This window comes from Carlito syrichta, unplaced genomic scaffold (genome assembly GCF_000164805.1).
Source record: "Carlito syrichta isolate Samal-C Ts95f unplaced genomic scaffold, Tarsius_syrichta-2.0.1 Scaffold309718, whole genome shotgun sequence".
In the NCBI taxonomy this organism is placed as follows: Eukaryota; Metazoa; Chordata; class Mammalia; order Primates; family Tarsiidae; genus Carlito; species Carlito syrichta.
In genome coordinates, this window is record NW_007253814.1 from 198,580 (window position 1) to 220,138 (window position 21,559).

General features: G+C 35.3%; 1 protein-coding gene across 1 annotated transcript in view; it reads right to left on the reverse strand.

Moving 5' to 3' along the window:
* Positions 1–21,559, reverse strand: part of VWA8 (von Willebrand factor A domain containing 8) — a 256,138-nt gene that overhangs the window by 117,519 nt on the left and 117,060 nt on the right. Inside the window, exons 13-14 of the mRNA XM_008067589.2 lie at positions 4,079–4,239; positions 1,851–1,964 (exon numbers count right to left, since the gene is read on the reverse strand). Of these exons, the coding sequence (XP_008065780.1) occupies positions 1,851–1,964; positions 4,079–4,239 (275 nt within the window). The remainder of the gene's footprint in view (positions 1–1,850; positions 1,965–4,078; positions 4,240–21,559) is intronic.

The window sequence follows — 21,559 nt, forward strand, 5'->3', positions numbered from 1 at the left end:
CACTTCATTGTTCTGTCTCTGTGGTATGTATTTGTACATACCTATACCCATCTTTTTTTTCTCCTGAAACATTTGGAAGTTATAGACAAATTTTTTATTTTATCCCTAAGTATCTCAAAAGCATCTACTAAGAATAGGAATAGTCTCCTTCATGACCACGATACCATTAGGTTATTTAAGAAAATTAACATTAATTCAATAATATTATACAATACATGTTGTCCATATTTAAATTTTTCTAATTGTCTTTTATAGCTGTCTTCATTTTGTTTCCTGCTCCAGAATCCAATTATGTCTCACTATTTGCATTTGGTTATTACATGTCTGGAAGAAATGTTTAAATAAGCCACAATGTGTAATTCTGGATCAGATGGCACACCCCAGAAATACTGATGACTTCCTAGGGAGGGTGGGTCCAGTTTTTGTTTTATTGAGGGGATACAAAGTATGAGGTCAAAACTGAATTGGTAATACAACAGAAGAGGAATTACCATCTTAAAACCAATGTCCTTATAAAATGTTTAAACCTTTATTTAAAAGTAAGGCTGAGAGTACAGAGTACATCTTGGATGGTAACTTCAAGTTTTAAGAAGTGCTAAACTCTAAATAGATAAAAGACCTAAACATAAAACCTCAAACTATAAGAACATTAGAAAATGCAGGAGACATTCTTATGGAAATTGCAACTAGCAACTAAGTCCTCATCAAAACCCCAAGTGTCCATGCCATAAGAGAGAAGACAGACAAGTGGGACCTTATCAAACTGACAAGCTTCTGCAAAGCCAAAGAGACCATTGAGAGAGTGGGGAGTTGACCCACAGACTGTGAAAAAATATTTGCTAACTGTATGTCTGACAAAGGCCTAACATCTAAAATCTACAAGGAATTCAAATGTGCCAAAAAGAAAAAAACAGTCACATTACAAAGTAAGCAAAAGATATGAATAGACACTTCTCAAAAGAAGACATATAAGCAGCCAACAGATACATGAAAAAACTCTCAGCCTCACTAGTCATCAGAGAAATGCAAATTAAAACCACACTGAGATACCACCTAACTCCAGTCAGGATGGCCATCATCAACAACTCAAAAAACAACAGATGCTGGAGAGGATGCAGCAAAAGAGATCACTCCTATACTGTTGAAGGGAGTGTAAACTAGTACGACCTCTGTGGAAAACAATGTGGCGATTCCCAAAAGATCTAAAAAACCTTCCATAAGATCATATAATCCCCCTACTGGGAATATACCTGGAGGAACTCAAATCACTCTAGAAAAAAGATACCAGCACATACATGTTTATTGTAGTATTATTCACAATGGCAAAAACATGGAACCAGTTGTGCTGCCCATTGAAAGAGGACTGGATTAAAAAAATGTGGTACATATACACAATGGAATATTATACAGCCATAAACAAGGACAAAATTATGAACTTCATAGCAACTTGGATGGACTTAGAGGCTATACTACTGAGTGATCTATCACAGAAATGAAGAACCTTGTATCACATGTTCTCATTCATAAGTAGACCTTGAACAACTATCATAATACTATAAGAAAGGGATTGGCAGTAGTGGGAAACTGCCAAGGGAGGGGGGACACACCACATCGACAAGGGTACCTGAATAATGAACATTTGTATACCTAATCCTCAACTGTACCCCAAATGTTTAAAGTTAAAAATTAAAAAAAATAAAAGTCGTGCCAAATTATTAGCATACCCAAGACACCAAATTATTAAGCTGCTCAAAGTTATATTGAATTGACTCTGCATTAGAAAAATAATAAATAGTATTATTTTTAACCTAACAATAATTTAACAATATGAGCAATGTACCCCAAATTACCTCTTCTGTAGCTGCTCATCAGACATTTGTAGCTCCTCTTTTAAGCGCCTGTACCTGTCTTCTCTCAGCAGCCTAGAGCCATCATAGAGGCTTAGCTCTCGATCATGGATTAACCTAAAGGGAGCAGGAAAAAGTCAGAAAACAAATTAATGAGTTTTGACACTGAAGTTATTAGAGGTAGAATCACTCAGTTCAATTTTTAATCATGTCTATTATTGCTGGCAAATGAGTCTAACAATTTTGTTAGACGGACCTTTCAAAATTTCAAGTTGGCTAGTGCTAGGATACTTGGCAAAACTGTTGGTTTCTATATAGGAGGGCAGTAGTCATGAAAGCTAGCTGTGGATAGGGAGGAGGAGGAGGAGAAAGAAAGGAAAAGGAGAAGGAAGAGGAGGAAAAGGAGAGGAGGCGGAGGGAGAGGAAAAGAAAGAGCTGAATGAGTGTCTCAGGATAACCATGAGACACATATTAATGAACAAGGCAGTTGGCACGTACTTTGTAGAGTCTAATGTAACTCTTTATGGGATGGTATCAAAATATTTCTATCTTTGAAATTATAAGGTTTAAAACATCAAAAATATCCATAATGAAATAACTACATTGCTTTTCACACACCAACTCTGATGTGACCTAACCACCCACACCACAAACAACATTGTCTTCCAGATATTGCAATGGTGGAAAGGTACTGTTCTACATCTTACACCAACACCTAAGTCTCCTGATGCCCAGGTTAGACTTGGCCCACACAGCCTTCATCCTATAAGCACTGAGGGGAGGGGAAGCTATGTAATGTAGAGGTAGGAGCATAAGCAATAGAGCCAGTGAGAGCTAGGCTCAACTCCAGCTCTGCATCTTAACAGCTGAATGACTGGGGAGGGGGTGAACCACTCCATCTCTCTAAACTTTTATCTTTTATAACATTAAGGCAATAATATCAACTTCATAGTGTTGCTGTGCAAATTCAACAGCTAATATAAAACAGATGATTAATATACTTGCTCTCAATCTTGGCTGTATATCAGAATCTTATGGGACGTGCTTAAAACTACCAATGTTCAAACCTTAGTCTAGACCAATTACATCAGAATTTGTGGAGGTGAAGTCCAGGCATCAATATTTTTTAATTCCCATCCCACAAGGTGATTCCAAGGTTGAGAATCTGAGAAGCAATAGCTTAGCACAATGCCGAGCACAGAGTTAAGTAGTCAATTTACGGTAGCTGCTGCTGCCGCCACTATTACTAATCGGCCAAACATGCAAGAGATAGCCAATAAAAGGGGACTAACTATTATTATGTCTGCATTTATGTTTGGGGAAAAAAATATTGTAAATCTATTAAATGTTTATGATAACACTGAAACTTTGTAATTATTTTAGATCTAATCAGGAGTAACACAGAGTATTTGGAATCTTTAATTATGTATGCATCTTCTCAAGAACAAAAACCTTGAGTAGTTAGCAGCAGGGGAAGTGGCTTATTCCACTTATTTGACCTTTCCTAAAAAGTCAGTGCATCTACAAGTTAGAGAACCAAGTCAAAAATATCAGTATTATTAATCTCCTAAAATGACATAGGATGGAGATATTTTCTACAAAAGTTATACATGAAGAGCCTTCTTTCAATCTTAAATTCTAGACAAGTTTTAGGAGTATGTGAAAATTTTCCCTACCTAAACTGAAATAAAGAAACAAGAGTTAGAGAAATGTTCAAGTTTGTAACCACAAAGCAAAATTATTAGTCTATATGAAACATAATCAAACAGTTATTACACATTTTATATTTTAAAAAACGACATTTTCTCTTTCTCTCAAAGATTCCAACAAGATCAATCAATAATTAAGATTTATGATTTATAAGGAGTTTATAAGTAGTGAAGCTGTGACTCTGACAAATTGTAGAAACTTCAGCTGTGTGACATGTTGCATATATAAAGCCTTTCAAAATTATTACTGAAATTTTTCTTTTTATACTCTTACAGAATTTTGCTATGGCAATATAAATGTTTATTATTTGGAGTTTTATTGTATTGTGTTTATAACAATTAAAAAACTGACATTCTACTTGGATATAGAATCATGAATTTCTCAGTATCAACATAATCCAGTTTTTAAAAAGAGAGAGAGATTGAAAGAGTTTCAGTATACAGCTTAAGTTGAAGTGTTTTGTGTGTATGTGTGTCTGCATGCGTGTGTGTGTTTTGGGTTTTTTTGTGATTTATACAAACCTTTGCAATACAGTGAGTGTGCCCGCGTTGATCCGATGAATGCCATCAAGCAGGACCAGTTTGCCTTCCAGAGCAGCATTCACAAGGGGTGAGGACCGCCAGGCAGTGTCTCCATTGGGAAGAGTGTATCTCTGCTGTAGCAGATCACGTGCTGTCATATCCTAAAACCAATCCCAACCACAAACATAAGAACATTAATATTGGGCTTTATTGAGTCATCTGCCTCTGAACATAACATTCCATACAGCAACTGGGAAGTCATCTTATACAATCCCCAAAAAGAAAGACCTTCGGAAAGCATTTTTTTGGTCATTTAAGAACATTTGGCTATTACTTGTTTACAGAAAATATTTGCCGACTGTATATCTGACAAAGGCCTAACATCAAAGATCTACAAGGAACTCAAATGTGCTGAAAACAAAAAAACAAACAGCCCCATTACAAAGTGGGCAAATGACATGAATAGACATTTCTCAAAAGAAGACATACAAGCAGCCAACAGATACATGAAAAAATGCTCAGCCTACTAATCATCAAAGAATTGCAAATTAAAACCACTGAGATACCGCCTAACTCTAGTCAGGACGGCCATCATCAATAACTCAAAAAACAACAGATGCTGGAGAGGATGCAGTGAAAAGGAAACACTTCTACACTGTTGGTGGGAGTGTAAACTAGGACAGCCTCTGTGGAAAACAGTGTGATGGTTCCTAAAAGATCTAAAAATTGACCTCCCATGCAACCCCTCAATCCTCCTACAGGGAATATACCCAGAGGAACTCAAATCACTCTATGAAAAAGATACCTGCACACACACGTTTACTGCAGCATTATTTACAATAGCAAAAAACACAGCTGCCCATTGAAAGAGAACTGGATTTTTAAAATGTGGTACATATATGCAATGGACTATTACACAGTCAAAAAGAAGGACAAAATTATGAACTTTGCAGCAACTTGAATGGACTTAGAGGTTATAATACTGAGTGATCTATTACAGAAACAAAGAACCGAGTATCACATGTTCTCACTCATAAGTGTACCTTGAATAATTATCATAATACTATAAGAAAGGGATTGGCAGTAGTGGGAAACTGCCAGGAGAGGGTGGGGGTAAGATTGGCAGTAGTGGAAAACTGCCAGAGGAGGAGGGCACATCTCATCAACAAGAGTACCTGTATAATCCTGAGTTGTATCCCACATACTTAAAATTTTAAAAATGAAAAAAATGAAAAAAAAAATAAATAAAACTATTGCTTGCATCTGGGGAAAAAAAAAAAAAACGGGTTTTTTTTTTCCTAATTTTCATTAGTATTTTCTTCCTCTCTTAAAAAGTTCATTTAGATAATGATAGTAGTTTCTATCTGACTTTAGTGAAATTTAGCTCAATCAATTCTGGCAGGGACCAAAATGTGTTGATTTCATTTTAAAATGAGAGGCCATGGAAACTCAATACGCAGAGATGTGTATCAATTATGTGCATTTTCTTGCAGTTGATGAGTTTTCCTGAAAAGTCATGCTAGGGACCACCATAATGATTCACTGTATTTAAAGAGGCTAGGTGATGTAGGAAACTGAGGACAGTTGTCAGACGAGGTACAGGAATTGGGAAACAATGATGGCACTTACAAGCAAAATTTTAAAACACACACACAATGTGCTAACACTAAAATAGTGTAACAGACTTAAGCAAACTATTAATAGTGGTGGCACAAAAACATTTATCTACTATAAAAGAAATTCAGTGCTATATAATATGAATAATTTTTTTTCCATGTCTTAATGTGGAAGATAATTTATTTTCTGTTATCAGCTTCAGATACATTTTGTGGTACTCACAGCAAACAAAACTTAAAGTTTTACAGTCACTTTTATCCAAAAATGTTAGTCTTTTGCAAATCATGTGCTACTCTACCTACCCTCAGTTTTGAGCAGATAGAAGACTAAAGAATGTGCTTAATGTCAACAAATCTGTATAGAAACTAAGATTAATATTTCAGTCTTAATTATTTCAGTTTCAAAAATTTCAGTCTCAATTATTCTATCAAGAAAGTACAGACTCAGAAAGTATGAATAGGCTCATATTGAATCATTAAAGACCCTTTGACACAGAGACCCGAGAAAATCTGTCTATATTGGAACAGCCCCTAGAAAAGGGCATGGCAAGGGTTCAAGCGCTCCTGTACATTCCTAAACAATATTTCTTCGAGCTAATGAAAGGTGTGCTTCCCCTCATCTCCTATGCACTCCCTGTAAGATCCTTCAAAGGAAGTTTTTCCCTGCAGACTATGCCCAATAAACTGAGAGATACATTCCTGAGCACATTTCTGAAAGATGCAAATCCCCATTTAGTAGTCATAGGTTTGAACAATACAGTATCAATGTAAAAATAAGTTTTGTGATTTGTTTAACTTTTGCATAATGCACAATATCTTAGGCCTTGTAAACTCCCTTTACTCTATGGCAAGTTTGATTAACGCTACTGCTGGGCCCTGCTGATAAAAGCTATGAGATACCTCTGGTACCTGGCACCAGAAAGTCTGGACTGAAAAATCTGTACAAAGATCTACTGGTCACGTGGCTAATGTATAGGTACTAATAACTCTGGACTTATTAAAAGTGAACTGTAAAAGCCTGGAGGGTGAGAAGAACCATTTTAAAGAGGCCAAAAGATCACTCTGCTCCCTGGATTCAAATTCATACATAAACTTTTTTCTACTAGTTCCCTACCCCTTTGATATACTGGTATCAAGGGAGAGTAGCCAGACCATAACACCTTGAGAAACAATAACACATTCAAACTCAGCAAGTTCCCATAGGCTTAGAGGGCTGGCTTTGATACATTAACAAAATATGACCACTTTTGATTATTTTATTTAATTCTTCAACTATGAATTCTAAACTCTATGCAAACTGTCTGAGCAGTATCACTTTTTGCTGCCCGTGACAGTTACAAAAACCAAGTCTAAATTCATCACCATTATCAGTGTTTACTGAGACAGACAGTTCATGGTAGGAAGGAGCTCATTTCCACAAGGGTTATGATATAGAACACTAAATGAACTATTCTACAAGAAAAACAGAACAAAATCAAAATAAGTGTCTGTGGGTTATTATCACAAACTATAAAAAAAATCAAGTATTTTATATACAAATACATGTTTGAATAAGTAAATACCTAAACATGTGTATAGATATATACATATACAAATATATACACAAAAAAATATTTTTGAAGTTAATATAAAAATAGATATTAACACAAAAATATTTGCTATAGAGTCACATCACATATTACCCTAGAATTAAACAAACAGAAAACATGCTTTAGCACACTGGTTCAAAATTAAAGATACATGATCAGAAAGCACTGGGGAACTTTTGGAAAATATATGAGTTTGGGTTCTAGCACCTGAAGATTCTGATTTTTGGTTGGGTCAATGTGAGACCTCCCATCTGCTTTCTATTAAATATTACATAGGTAATTCTGATATACCTCCCAGGTGACAATGCTTTAAAAGACATTAAGTTAAAATCCATTTATTTACATCCCTCCTTATTCTAATATGACATATGAGATTGCACAAGGATATATAAAATATACAGCAAAATAGCATAAATTGAAAGTCAAGTCAAAAAATTGGGGGGGAAAGAAAATACTGGGTTTTGTCTCTTTTAAGTACTTGCACTGGAATTCAGACAGGAAGTGGCATGATGAAGGCATCCCACTAATACTATATTTTCAAAGAAATGAATGGATGCTAAATTTCAAAATCTCAGCTCCAGACTGAAAACAACTGATACCCTGACCCAATTCAGTTCAGGAGTCTTTTGCTTGGGCCCAGGAAAAGGAGATGAGGAATGTTGTGGCTCTGAAAAAGTCACGACTCTTAAGGAGCCAAGGCTGGCAATTGGGAACTTCTTTTTTTAATTTCAGTGAAAAGAATTCTTTGTTCTCACACCAGCATATCCTGAAACACCATTGTGTGCACGATATGAAAAAGCACTACTTCATTTGGTCATGATTCCAAAGTCCTTTTCCATCTTATTAATTCATTCAACATCTACAATATTTGCCTTATTCACATAAGTAAACAGTTATTAATAGGGATAATGAGAAAGACACCTAGCACATAGTTCTCCTCTTTTCCAACCTGGCAGTTGGAGACGCCCTTATATTTACTAAAGTAAACGGAAACAATTATTTGTTGCTACACAGTAAGCCATAACAGATCAATAAAGCTCAATGCTGCTAATGTGAATCATAGCTACAGACCAGAAAGTTATTCCCTTTTTCAGTCTTTAGAGGGGTAGACAATGGAAAATACTTGGCATCTCTTAAAGGCCAGCTCAGTTCACTTTTATCACCTAAACTCTCTGTACACTATCATATTAGAAATAGTCATTCTTCGTTTCTAATATATCTTTGCATTAAAATAAACCAATCTTAAAAGAAAGTAAAGCATTTCCTATAATACAAGCTTTTGGTTTTCATAATTAAGACCCTCTCTTGAAATATTAAAGTTTCAGCTTTTCCTTAAAGACATAATTGGCCCTTTCCCCAATATGAGTTATTTCAGAAGCTATTTTCAATTGTGCAAGTTATTTTCAATTGTGTGAAAGTGCAAGGACACCAAAGTTAAACTGAAGCTTCAGAGAACACCTGAACCTATTAAATCTAATTAACAAAACTTTTTCAGCATAGTCTGAATGAGTAAGTGATATGAATTAATTTCAAACAATAAGCTGTTTAAAACAGAGTAACGCCATTTTTAAGTGTTTCTGTCTGTAGAATATCTGGTTTTTAGCACCATGAAATTATTGCTTTAATATCTTTATTTTAACAGATGCTGCATCATGGAGTTGTTAGAAATGTATATATACTAAGAAAAATGAATGTTCCTATTTTTGCATACATTTTTCTTATCCCTCAAACTCTTGAACTTAAGAGAATAAAAATAGCACTAATGATATCACAGAGCCCAAACCATTTCCTCTTTCTGCATTTCCTTAAAAATTTTAAAATAACAGGACATGCAATCTAATCCCTTTAGGGTTACCATTGTCTAACCTTCGACACCTCACCTTCATCAGAACCCTGGAATGTATCCATATTTCTTAAGCTTCTGTATCATTTAGAATTTTGCTCTTTTGATTTACAACAGAGAAACTCTAATGAAAATAAACATGTCCTATTAAAATGAGAAGCCTATCTCCATGAAATGTATCAGAATAAAAATTTGAACCTTAAAGCAATTATATGCATTAAATATTTTCAGTACCGTTTAATGATCTAATTTTTCTGAGAATTCCAATGAGAAATCCAGATATAAGTCATTAGTTCAAAAAAACAACTACATAAAGTGGTTGTGTGTGGAGTGGTTAGAATAAGATGAGAATTAATTTTCCAACTGATACTAAAGTAAAATTTTATATTATAATTCACATATATTTTTTCATGTAGGAAATTAAAATGATTATTAAAAAAGTAGAATATCAAAGCATATATAGAGCATGACCTCAAGTAGGTTAAAAAATATACATTTCTACCACATATATAAATCCAAGAGAATTTCAGAAAGTATTTAAGTTGGCTTCCAAAAGTGTGTTTAATTAATATATTATAAAATGGATAAAACATAAGTGGATTAAAAAACTAAAACAGATCAAACTAAGAAAGGAAAAGATGATATACAAAGATATACTATAAGAATATACTATTTGAGTATAATATTTCTAACATCCAACATGAAAAGTGACATTTAAAGATTACGTAAATCCTAATAATCACAACATCAACACCAAATCAGAAGCAGCACTACAATTCTTGATAAAGAGATTGAGAAAAATGTGTTCCATGAGTCAAGTCATCATATAAATAACAGTATGTTAAAGAACTAAAAATAGAAACAACAATAATTATAGCAGCTAATGCATAGGGAAAGCTTACCAGGTGCCAAGTATTTTACATGTATTAACTCATGTAATCTTTATAATCCTAAAAGCCAAGTAAAATTATAGTCTTCATTTTACATATGAGAAAACTGAGGTATGAAGAGGGTAAACAGTTAACCAGTCAAGGACACATAGCTAGCAAGCAGAGGAGCCAGGTTGTCCTCAAGGATATCATTACAACAAACATAACAACAAATTTCAGCAAAAGAAACTCCAGAGAAAAAGAGCTGGTCTAGATTAATTAACTCATTAATAGTTTTTGCAGAGTTAATAATGGAACATACTAATCACACACGTCTCAGGCCAGCTTCACAAATCGGTTCACTTCTTATGAGCCTTAATAACTTTCTTTGAGAAGAGTAAAAAAGTAGTGACTAATAATAACCAATTTCCAAACAGACCCCAAATGCAACTAGTCTCAATTACTGTTTTAAAATATCTTTCAACAAATAAGTTTGAAATAAAAATTCTTTAATTAACAGTAAGTTTACCTCTAATTGGATATGACTCTCCATTCTTTTGTTTCAAATTAAAAATACAAACAGTGGACATTTAATATTTTTTTGATTGGGGGAAATAATGATTTTGTTTTACAAAAGAAACTAGCTGAAATTCTGTAAACTTTCCAGGTCTAAGAATAAGCAAAACTTATCCTACCCCCCCAAAAAATATCCTACCAGTAATAGAAACACCAAGAAAATCTGGGATTTATGTAAATAAAAGAATATACCAAGACTAGCTGATGTAAGCCATTAACTTTGCAATAAGGGATTAATTATGTCCATACCTATTACTGCATAAATGTTATATAAACACAGAATGTTAATAATTTTTAGATCCTGAAATAGAAACAAAGCCATTATTTACAGAGTCTAAGCATGGCCAGTGAACAGAACACAGGCATGCTGCCAACATTCTTCAGTGTCATTTATGTTTGATCTCAAAAGACCTCTTGTTTTACATATATTGTAAAATTATTTATAAACTCTTCCATGCTTCTCCTTCAAATTCCTCTTTTAAAGAACTATTTTTAACCTATAGCATATAAAATCAACTCCCTTTTATGTACAGGATGAGATGCTGATGTTACAAGCTTATTATGATTAATTTAAGTTATGTGCTATCGATGGGAAAAAGTTGATTTTGAATCGTTTATAGCTCTCTTCATGGTAAGCACTCTATTTCAGGATGGTCTGCTGTGGTTAAAGATTTATTCTATGAACATAGAACAAATGTCTTTGATTGAAGTCAACCAGAAGTCAAACCCACTATCTTACTGACAACAGATTCAACTAAAGGATATCTTAATAAAGTTGCAAAATAAAATATAAAGCCAAGGTCAGTATATGTGCAGGTCACACAGTTATGTATTCAATGAAGATACACAACCACGTACCCTCCTACTATCCTTCCTCTCCTACAAAGGCTAGAAACTAGACACATCATTTCTTAATGGCTTTGCAGCAAGAGTTCTGTTCATGACCCAGGTTCTACCAAGCATTCTCATGTACAAGAGATTGGGAAGATGGCAGTAAGCAATGAGAGAGAGGAGGCAGTCAGCAAAAAGAGAGCTGCTCTTCTAGGGCAGTGATGGCTGAAGTCCTCCTGGCACTATCATTGCTTATTGGGTACAATCTAAATTCCACTCCTTGTCTGTCCTAGAAATCCTGTAAGCTAGCTAATACCCTGTAATAAATCTTAGTTTTAGATAGCCAGAATGGATTCTATTGTCAACAGTGAAAGCCACAACTTAAGGGTGATGATATTTAAAAACCAAATCAACTTATTAAAATGTAGGCCAGGCTCGGTGACTCAGCCTGTAATTCTAACACTTTGGGAGGCCAAGGCAAGTGGACTGCCTGAGCCTGTGGGTTCGAGACCAGTCGAGCAACTTGGTGAAACCTCATCACTACAATAAATAAAAAAATTAGCCGGGTTTGGTAGTTCCAGTTACTTGGAAGGCTGAGGCAGAAGGATCGCCAGATACCAGCAGGTTGAAGCTGGGGTGACTGTGAGTGTGCCACTGCACTCCAGCCAGGGCAACAATGAGACTTTGACTCAAAAAAAAAAACTTGTAAAGAAAATGTTCACAGACAACTAAGTATATTAAGAAAAGTCTAACAAAGAAAGAAAGCAGAGACGCAATAGAGTAAAACCCCAGCACATAGGAACTAAAGAATCATATTTTATTCAAATGGTACTGCCAACTTTGCTGTATTTTATCACAAATGTTTGACTCAATTAGAATAACAGGCAGGAAAGTAGCAATAAATTCTAGTTTAAGTATCTGCAATAATATTTGCCTTATAATAAACTGGTTTTTAATTTTTTTTAAGATAGATTGGTCTCCCTGTATTGCCAGGCTGGAGTGCAGTGACTATTACAAGTGCAATTATAGTATTCTACAGCCTTGAACTCCTAGGCTCAAGCGATCCTTCCACTTCAGCCTCTCAAGCAGCTGTGACTATAGGTGCACATCACTGCACCAAGCTTATAATAAATTAGTTTTAGTTTTAGTTTTAGTTTTTCTTTTTTTCTTTTTGAGTTGGAGTCTCACTCTGTCGCCCAGGCTGGAAGGCAGTGGCACACTCCCGGCCACCGCAGCCTGGACCTACTGGGCTCCGGCAATCCTTCCACCTCAGCTTTCCAAGTGGCTGGAACTACAGGCACGCGCTACCACGCCTGGCTAATAGTTTTTGTTTTTCTGAGTTGGAGTCTCACTAAATTGCCCAGGCTGGAGTGCAGTAGAATGCTCAGGACCACCCTAGTGCCAACCTGCTGGGCTCCAGTGATCCTTCCACCTCAGCCTTCCAAGTAGCTGAAACCACAGGCGTGCCCCACCATGCCTGGCTAATTTTCTTATTTATAGTAGAAACACAGTCTTACCAAGTTGCCCAGGCTGGTCTCAAAACCCTGGGTTCGCAATCTTCTCAACTCTGCTTCCCAAAGTGTCGGGATTACAGGCATGAGCCACCGCGTTTGGTCCATTTGTACATTTCAATAAGACAGGTAAAAATACAATTCTGTCTACTGACAATGGCCAAGTTAATACCAACTTTAGAGTACATAAGTTACATCAGATATGATTCTCACAATCCCTTTCACTAACACTTTTAGGTAACAATGGCTCTCAAAACATGAAACAAAAAGGTCTAACTTTTTTTTTTGAGTTGGGGTCTCACTTTGTCCCCCAGGCTGGAGTGCAGTGGCACTCTCAGGGCCATCCCAGTGTTGACCTGCTGGGCTCCGGCGATCCTTCCGCCTCAGCCCTCCAAGTAGCAGGAACTACAGGCATGCGCTAACACACCCTGCTAATTTTTTGATTTATTGGACAGGTGAGGTCTCTCCAGGTTGCCCAGGCTGGTCTCCAACCCGTGGGCTCAGGCAATCCTCTAACTTCGGCCTCCCAAAGTGTTGAGATTACAGACTTGAGCCACCGTGCCCGGCATAAATTAGTTTTGAAAAGCAAGTAACAAGATATAAAATTAAGGTTGTTGTAAGTACTAATTACCTTTACCTTTACTCAGTAAAGACAACTGGTGCAGATATAATACTTGACTACCCTCAATACCACTCAAATTCCTGCTAATCAGCCAATGTGGAAGGTAGCACATTTGAAAGGATAGGTACAGAAAAAGGAGGATTGGGTTTCAATTCCAAGTCTGTAACTTCCTTACTATGTGACAAATGAGTAAAATGAGTGAAATATCTTCACAATTAAATGAGATAATGCCATGTATCTAGTAGATTTTTAATAAATAACAGCTGAAACTGAATTAACTGGAGGAACAAATATTTTAAAGTTTAAATATAACAATAAGTCTCAGTTAACAGTTCAGGAACATAATGGAAGTGATATAACAAAGCTAGATACAATTAAATGACAAAAAAAAATTATGTCTTAGAATTTAAAGAAAAGGTAATACCGAAGCAGGTAAAAACAGTAAAGTTGAAAAACAAGGTCAGATTTGAGATGGTCATTTTAAAATAATCCAAATTTTTGGAACATACCTTAAAATAGTAAGAGCCATTTACAAGAAACCCACAGTCAGCATACTATTAAACAGACAGAAATTGGCATCATTTCCCTTGAAAACCAGAACAAGACAAGGATGTCCACTCTCACCCCTCCTGTTCAACATAGTTTTTAGAAGTTCTAGCTAAACCAATCATATAAGAGAAGGAGATCAGGGTATCCAAATAGGAAAAGAGGAAGTCAAGTTATCCCTCTTTGCAGGCAACATGATTCTATACCTTGAAAACCCAAGAGAATCTGTCAAAAACTTCCTTGCACTGATAAAGTACTTTGGCAAAATCTCAGGGTATAAGATAAATGTGCAAAAGGCAGTCGCATTTCTGTACACCAACAATAAACAAACAGAAACCCAAATAAAAAGTACAACCATTCACAACAGTCAGAAAAATAAATGAAATACCTTGGCATCTTCCTAACGAGAGACGTGAAAGACCTTTACACAAAAACTACAAAATACTGCTCAAAGAAATCAAGATGACACAAACAAATGGAAAAATATTCCACGCTATGGATTAGAAGAAGCAACATTGTTAAGATGTTCCTACCAAGGCAATCTACAGATTTAATGCAATCCCATCAAATTACCAGCAGCATTCTTCTAAGACCTGGAAACAACAATACAGGACTTCATATGAAAACATAAATAACAACAAAGCAAAGCAATCCTCACTCCGAAAAAAAAAAAGTGGGAGATATAACACTCCCAGACTTTAAACTTTATTATAAAGCTACAATAATCAAAACAGCCTGGTATTGGTACAAGAACAGGTATATAGACTAATAGAACAGGATAGAGATTCCAGAAGCAAAACCTCAATTTCTCAACCAACTCATCTTTGACAAAGTCTCAATCCAAACATTGGGGAGAGGAGAACCTATTCAGTAAATGGTGCTGGGATAACTGGCTGATCACATGCAGAAGATTGAAACAGGACCTCTACCTATCCCCATACACAAAAATCAACTCTAAATGGATCAAAGACCTAAACGTAAAGCCTCAAACTATAAGAATCTTAGAAAATGCAGGAGACACCCTTAGGGAAATTGGAACTGGCAACCAAGTTCTCATAAAATCCCAAGTATCCACACCATAAGAGATAAGATAGACAAGTGGGACCTCATCAAGCTGACAAGCATCTGCAAAGCCAAAGAAACCATCACGAGAGCAGGGAGACAGCTCACAGACTGGGAAAAAATATTTGTCAACTCAATGTCTGACAAAGGCCTAACATCTAGGATCTACAAGGAACTCAAATGTGCTGAAAAGAAAAAAACAAGCAGCCCCATTACAAAGTGGGCAAAAGATATGAATAGGCATTTCTCAAAAGAAGACATAGGAGCAGCCAACAGATACATGAAAAAATGCCCAGCCTCACTAGTCATCAAAGAAATGCTAGCTAAAACTACACTGTGATACCATCTAACTCCAGTAAGAATGGCCATCATCAGTAACTCAAAAAGCAACAGATGCTGGAGAGGACGTGGTGAAAAGGGAATCTTCTACACTGTTGATGGGAGTGTAAACTAATATGACCTCTGTGGAAAACAGTGTGACAATTCCTAAAAGATCTAAAAATTGACCTTCCATACAACCCTGCAATCCCGCTACTGGGATTATACTCAGAGGAACTCAAATCACTCTATGAAAAAGATACCTGCACTCGTATGTTTATTGCAGCATTGTTCACAATAGCAAAAACATGGAACCAACCGTGCTGCCCATCGAAAGAGGACTGGAATTAAAAAAAAAAAAGTGGTACATATACACAATGGACTATTATACAGCCATAAAAAAGGACAAAAGTATGACCTTCACAGCAACTTGGATGGACTTAGGTCTATAATACTGAGTGATTTATCACAGAAACGAAGAACTGAGTATCACATGTTCTCACTCATAAGCAGAACTTGAACAATTATGGTAATACTATAAGAAAAGGATTGGTAGTAGTGGGAAACTGCTGATGGGTGGGGGGAGGCAGTATTAGCAATAGTGGGAATCTGCCAGGAAAGAGGGGATATACCTCACCAACAAGGGTATTTTCAAATGAACATTTGTATACCTAACCCTGAATTGTACCCCATATCTTTAAAATTAAAAAAAATTTTAATTTAAAATTTTCATAATTTATTCATTGAGAGAGAAAGAGAGAGAGAGAGAGAGAGCATGCACTAGCCTATTGCGTTCAATTCACTGTTCCAGGTGCTGAAGATTTAGTAGTGAAACAGATAAACACAGCCCAACATGCCAGTGAGAAGGGAACAAAAATGAACAAAGGAAAGGAGACAGAGGAAAAGAAGGGAGGAATGGAGAACACATAAATAAAATATCATATAATAGGCACTACACAGAAAATATCAGGTAATGTGATCACAAATGGCCTGGTGATTAAGAATGCCTTCTCTACAGATACAAGGGGAAACCCCAAAACAAACAGAATTTATGTATTAAAAACTGCATCTATTCTTACATGTTTAAACTTTAGTCATCTTCAAAGTACTCTCTGATGCATTATATCTATTGAGACACTTTTTCCACTGTTCAGTTTTTCAACTCTTCAATTTGGATATCTTTTAATGCTTCTGTTGTTTATTGTTTCACCTCTTCCACATCGGCAGACATTTCTCTTTGAGGACTTTTTTTCATCAAGGAAACAAAATACAGTCACTCAGGGCAAGGTAAGTGAGTACGGAGGTTGGGGTATGGGGGTAATGCTGTTTTCGTCAAAAACTGAACAGTCAGCACACTGTGGGCAGGGGTGCTCATAAACTACCCATCATGAAATAGTCAAATGTGTTGAAAGACTCTCCAAAAAAAAAAATTCACTGAAGCAGAACTCAGCTCACAATGCTAGCTGGAACACTAATGTTGATGGCTTCCTAGAACACTTACCAAACAGGGAAGCCTGTACTACAAGGGGCCCACCCTCCAAAAAATCATTCTGTTTTTTTTGGTGGGGTCCCCCTTGTATTAGAATGTCAGAAGGCCACGTGAAGATCAGCGAAGAGTATTCCAGGCTGAGAAAACAGCCTGTGAAAATGTCCTAAATGACACATTTATAAGACTGGAAGTAACCCATGAGACTGACTGAAACAATCAACAGAGGATCCAACAGGTAGGAAGAAAGCTGGAGAAACAGTCTTGTAGGACAGTGGTTCTCAACCCTGGCTGCCTGTTAGAATTAAAATATATTGAAATCTGGGAGCCACCTAACCACAATTGCATTAGACTCTCTGGTGGTAGAACCTGAACATGGAAGTTTTTTAAAATCCTTGAGTGGTTCTAATGGGTAATCCCATTAAGGAAGGCTCATAAGCCAGGGTAGAGTTTTTATTTTACCCTAAGTATGATGGGAAGCCACTGGCAGATTCTAAACAGAAATGACATGATCTGATTTACAGTTTCAAAAAGTCACTCTAAATACAACTTTAGTAAATAAATTATGGAATGCAACATATTCTAATTATATATGTTCAAATGACATAACTGATATGTTCTTAAAAACTCTGTAAAGTAAAATTTTATATGCCAAATGATTTTCCGTTAGTCTTAGTGAGTCCAGGGATGGTGGATGAGAATTATTAGGGAAACCCATGGTTATAGTTGATCCCACAAAAAGCAATGATGGAAGATTGATAATTGGCCATGGGAAGTGAAGGGGATGGGGAGAGGGCTAAGAAGTGTGGTATGGACTCAATACTTGACAACTCTTTTGATTGACTTAATGCATTCCTTTTGGTACCTTCATCACAAAACTAAAGCAATTTCCCTGAATTGTTCGTCCATGGGAAATACTGTACAGCAGGAATCCAAACATCTGTTCACTAGGTGAGAAATAGAAGAGTTGAATGAATACAGGGAGAAATGGAGAGTATAATAAAATATTCAAAGTGCTGAAAGAAAGAAAAGAAAAGAAAAGAAAAATGCCAGCCAAAGCAGGCTTTCAATAATGAAGGCTAGAAAAAAACATTCCCAGATGACAAACAAAAGCTGGGGGAGTTCATCAGCACTAGACTTGCTTTACAAAAAATGTTAAAGGAAGTTCTTAAAGTTGAAACAAAAGGATACTAACAACAGGAAAACATATGAAGTATAAAGCACACGAAAGGGTAAGAATACAGTCTAATTCAGAATACTCTAGAAATGTAATGACAGTGCATAAATCACTTTTAACTCTAGAATAAAAGTTAAAAGGCAAAAGTATTAAAAAAAGAACTATGATTGTAGTAACTGGTTAATGAATAAATAATATACAGTAAAGTGTGACATCAATAGTATCAAATGTGAGGGAAAGAGAAGTTATAGTGTAGAGTTTTTGTATGTAGTCAAAGTTAGGTTATTATTAGTATTCAATAGACTGTAATAAGAAGTTTTATGTGAGCTTCATGGTAACCACAAAGGAAAATATTATAGTGGATACACAAAAGATGAAGAGAGAGGAATCAAAGCATAGCACTACTAAAGGTCATCACATCATAAAGATAGTAAGAGAGAAAGGAACAAATGATTTATAAAGAATTACTGCAGTCAGAAAATAGTTAACAAAATGGCAGTAATGTGTCTTTCCTATCACTAATTACTTTAAATGTGAATGGACTAAATTCGATAATCAAAACACAGCATGGTGGAATAGATTTTTTTTAAAAGATCCAACTATATACTGCCTATAAGAGATTCACAATAGCTTTAAGGACACATAGTTTGAATGCGAAGGAATGGAGAAAGATATACCATGCAAATGGCAACTAAAAGAAAGCAAATCTGTCTATACTTTATCAGACAAAATAGACTTTAAATCTAAAACTATAACAAGAGACAAAGATAGTCATTGTGCTATGATAAAGGAGTTAATTCATCAAGTGAATATAACGATTATAAGTATATATGCACTCAACATCAAAGCATCTAAATATAAAAAGCAAATATTAACAGATCTGAAAGAAATAGGCAGCAATACTATAACAGCAGGGGAAATCAACACCTAATTTTCAACAATGGATACATCATCCAGATTGAAAGTCAATGCAGAAAGAGCAGACTTGAACAACACTGTAGAACAAATGAGCCTAACATATACTGAAGGTGCCAAAAAAAAAAAAAAAAAAATACGCATTTTAAGATTGGAAGAAATAGTATTAAAATTAAAAGATAAATACAAGTCATGTTGGACTTCTGCAATTAAAAGAGGTGCTCAAAGTAGTTACACCATCAGCGTTCAGATATTTCTGATTATGGTAAACTAAAAGAAATTCATAGATAACATCTCTTAAAATGTGTACACATACTTTTGGCACTCCTGGTATATATAGAACTTTTCATCCAACAGCAGCAGCATACACATTCTTTTCAGGCACACATGGAATAATATCCAGGACAGATTATATGTTAGGACACAAAATCAACATACAAAAATCAAGGTTTCCATACACTAACAATAAGCTATCTGAAAACAATCCCATTTACAAGAACATAAAAAAAAATTTAGTAATAAATGTAACCAATGAGGAATAAGATCAGTACATTGAAAACTATAGAACGTTAATGAAACAAACTGAAGAAGACACAAGTAAATGGAAGGATATCTTGTGTCATGTATCGAAAGAATTGATATTGTTAAAATATTCATTTTACCCAAAGTAATCTACAGATTCAATGAAGTCAATTCCTATCAAAATTCCAATGATATTCTTCCCAGAAATGGAAAAAAATCAATATGAAAATTCATATGGTACTACAAAATACCTCAAATAGCCAAAGCATACAATAAGTTTCAACAAATTTACAGAAATTGAAATCATATCAAGTATTGTTTCTGACCACCATAACATAAAACTAAAAATAAATAACAAAAATATTTTTTGGAAATTAAACAACATGCTCCATACCAACTGACCCAATCAGGGTCAAAAAAGAAATTAAAAAGGAAATGAAAAAATATCTTGAGATGAGCAAAAATGACGACATAACAAAATGGGAGATGCAACAAAATACTCCGAAGAGAGAAGATAATAGCAATAAGTACCCGCATTAAAAAAAAAACAAACCAAAAACTTCAAATAAAGAGCCTAATACCTCAAGAAACTAGAAAATGAAGAGCAAATTATCCCCAAAGTTAGCAGAAGAAAGAAAATAATAAAGATTAGAACAGAAATAAATGAAATAGAGCAGAAAAGATTGATGTAACTGAGAGTTGTTTTTTGAAAAGAGAAAATTGATAAACATTTACTTAGATCAACTTAAAAAATAAGACAAAATTATAAAGAGTAGACATCACAACTTGTATCACAGAAATACAAAGAATCAAGAAATCATTATGAACAATAATATACCAATAAAATGAATAACCCAGAAGAAATGGATACATTCTTATAAATATACAACTTACTAAGACTGAATCATTAAGAATCAGAAAATATGAACAAATTAATAATGAGTAAGGAGATTGAACCAGTAATCAAAAACTGCCAACAGAAAAAAAATCCCACTACCTGATGGCTTAAATGGTGAATTCTACCAACCATTTATAAAAGAATTAAGGCTGGGTGCAGTGACTCAAGCCTGTAATCCCAGCACTTTGGGAGGCTGAGGCAAGAGGAGTGCCTGAGACCATTGGTTCGAGACCAGCCTGGGCAACATGGTGAGACTTCGTCTCTGCAATAAATCAAAAACTAGCCAGGCATGGTAGCATGCACCTGTATTCCGACTACTTGGAAGGCTGAGGCAGAAGGATTGCTGGAGCCCAGCAAGTTGATGCTGGGGTGGCCGTGAGCATGCCACTGCACTCCAGCCTGGGCAATAGAGTGAGACTACAACTCAACAACAACAACAAAAAAAGATTTAACACCAATTATTTTCAAACTTCCTAAACAAATCGAAGAAGTGGAAAGGAGATACTTCCAAACTTATTTTACAAGGTCAGAATTATCCTGATATCACAGCCAGAAAAGAACACTGTAGAAAATTATAGCCCAATGTTCCTCATGAACACAGATGAGAAAATCCTCAACAAAATACTAGCAAACTGAATTCAACAGCACATTAAAAGGATCACACTAAATGATCAAGTGGGATTTACCACTGAAATGCAAAGATGGTTCAACATTCACAAATCAATGTATTTGACACAACATTATAAATAGGAAAGACAAAAATCATATGATCATCTGAGTAGGTGCTAAAAAAGCTATCATAATAAAAACTTTCAATAATAAGGTGGAGAAGGAATGTAGTTCAACATTATAAAAGCCACGCATGACACATCCATAGATATCATACTTAATGGTAAACAGTTGAAAGATTTTCCTCTAAGATCAGGAACAAGACAAAAATGTCCATTCTTACCACTCTTCAATAGAGTATTAAAAGTCCAGCTAAAATAATTAGGTAAGAAAAAGAAATAAACAATATTGAAATTGGAGAGGAAGGAGTAAAACTGTCTCTATTTGCAGATGATATGATAATATATATAGAAAAGTCTAAAGACCAAAAT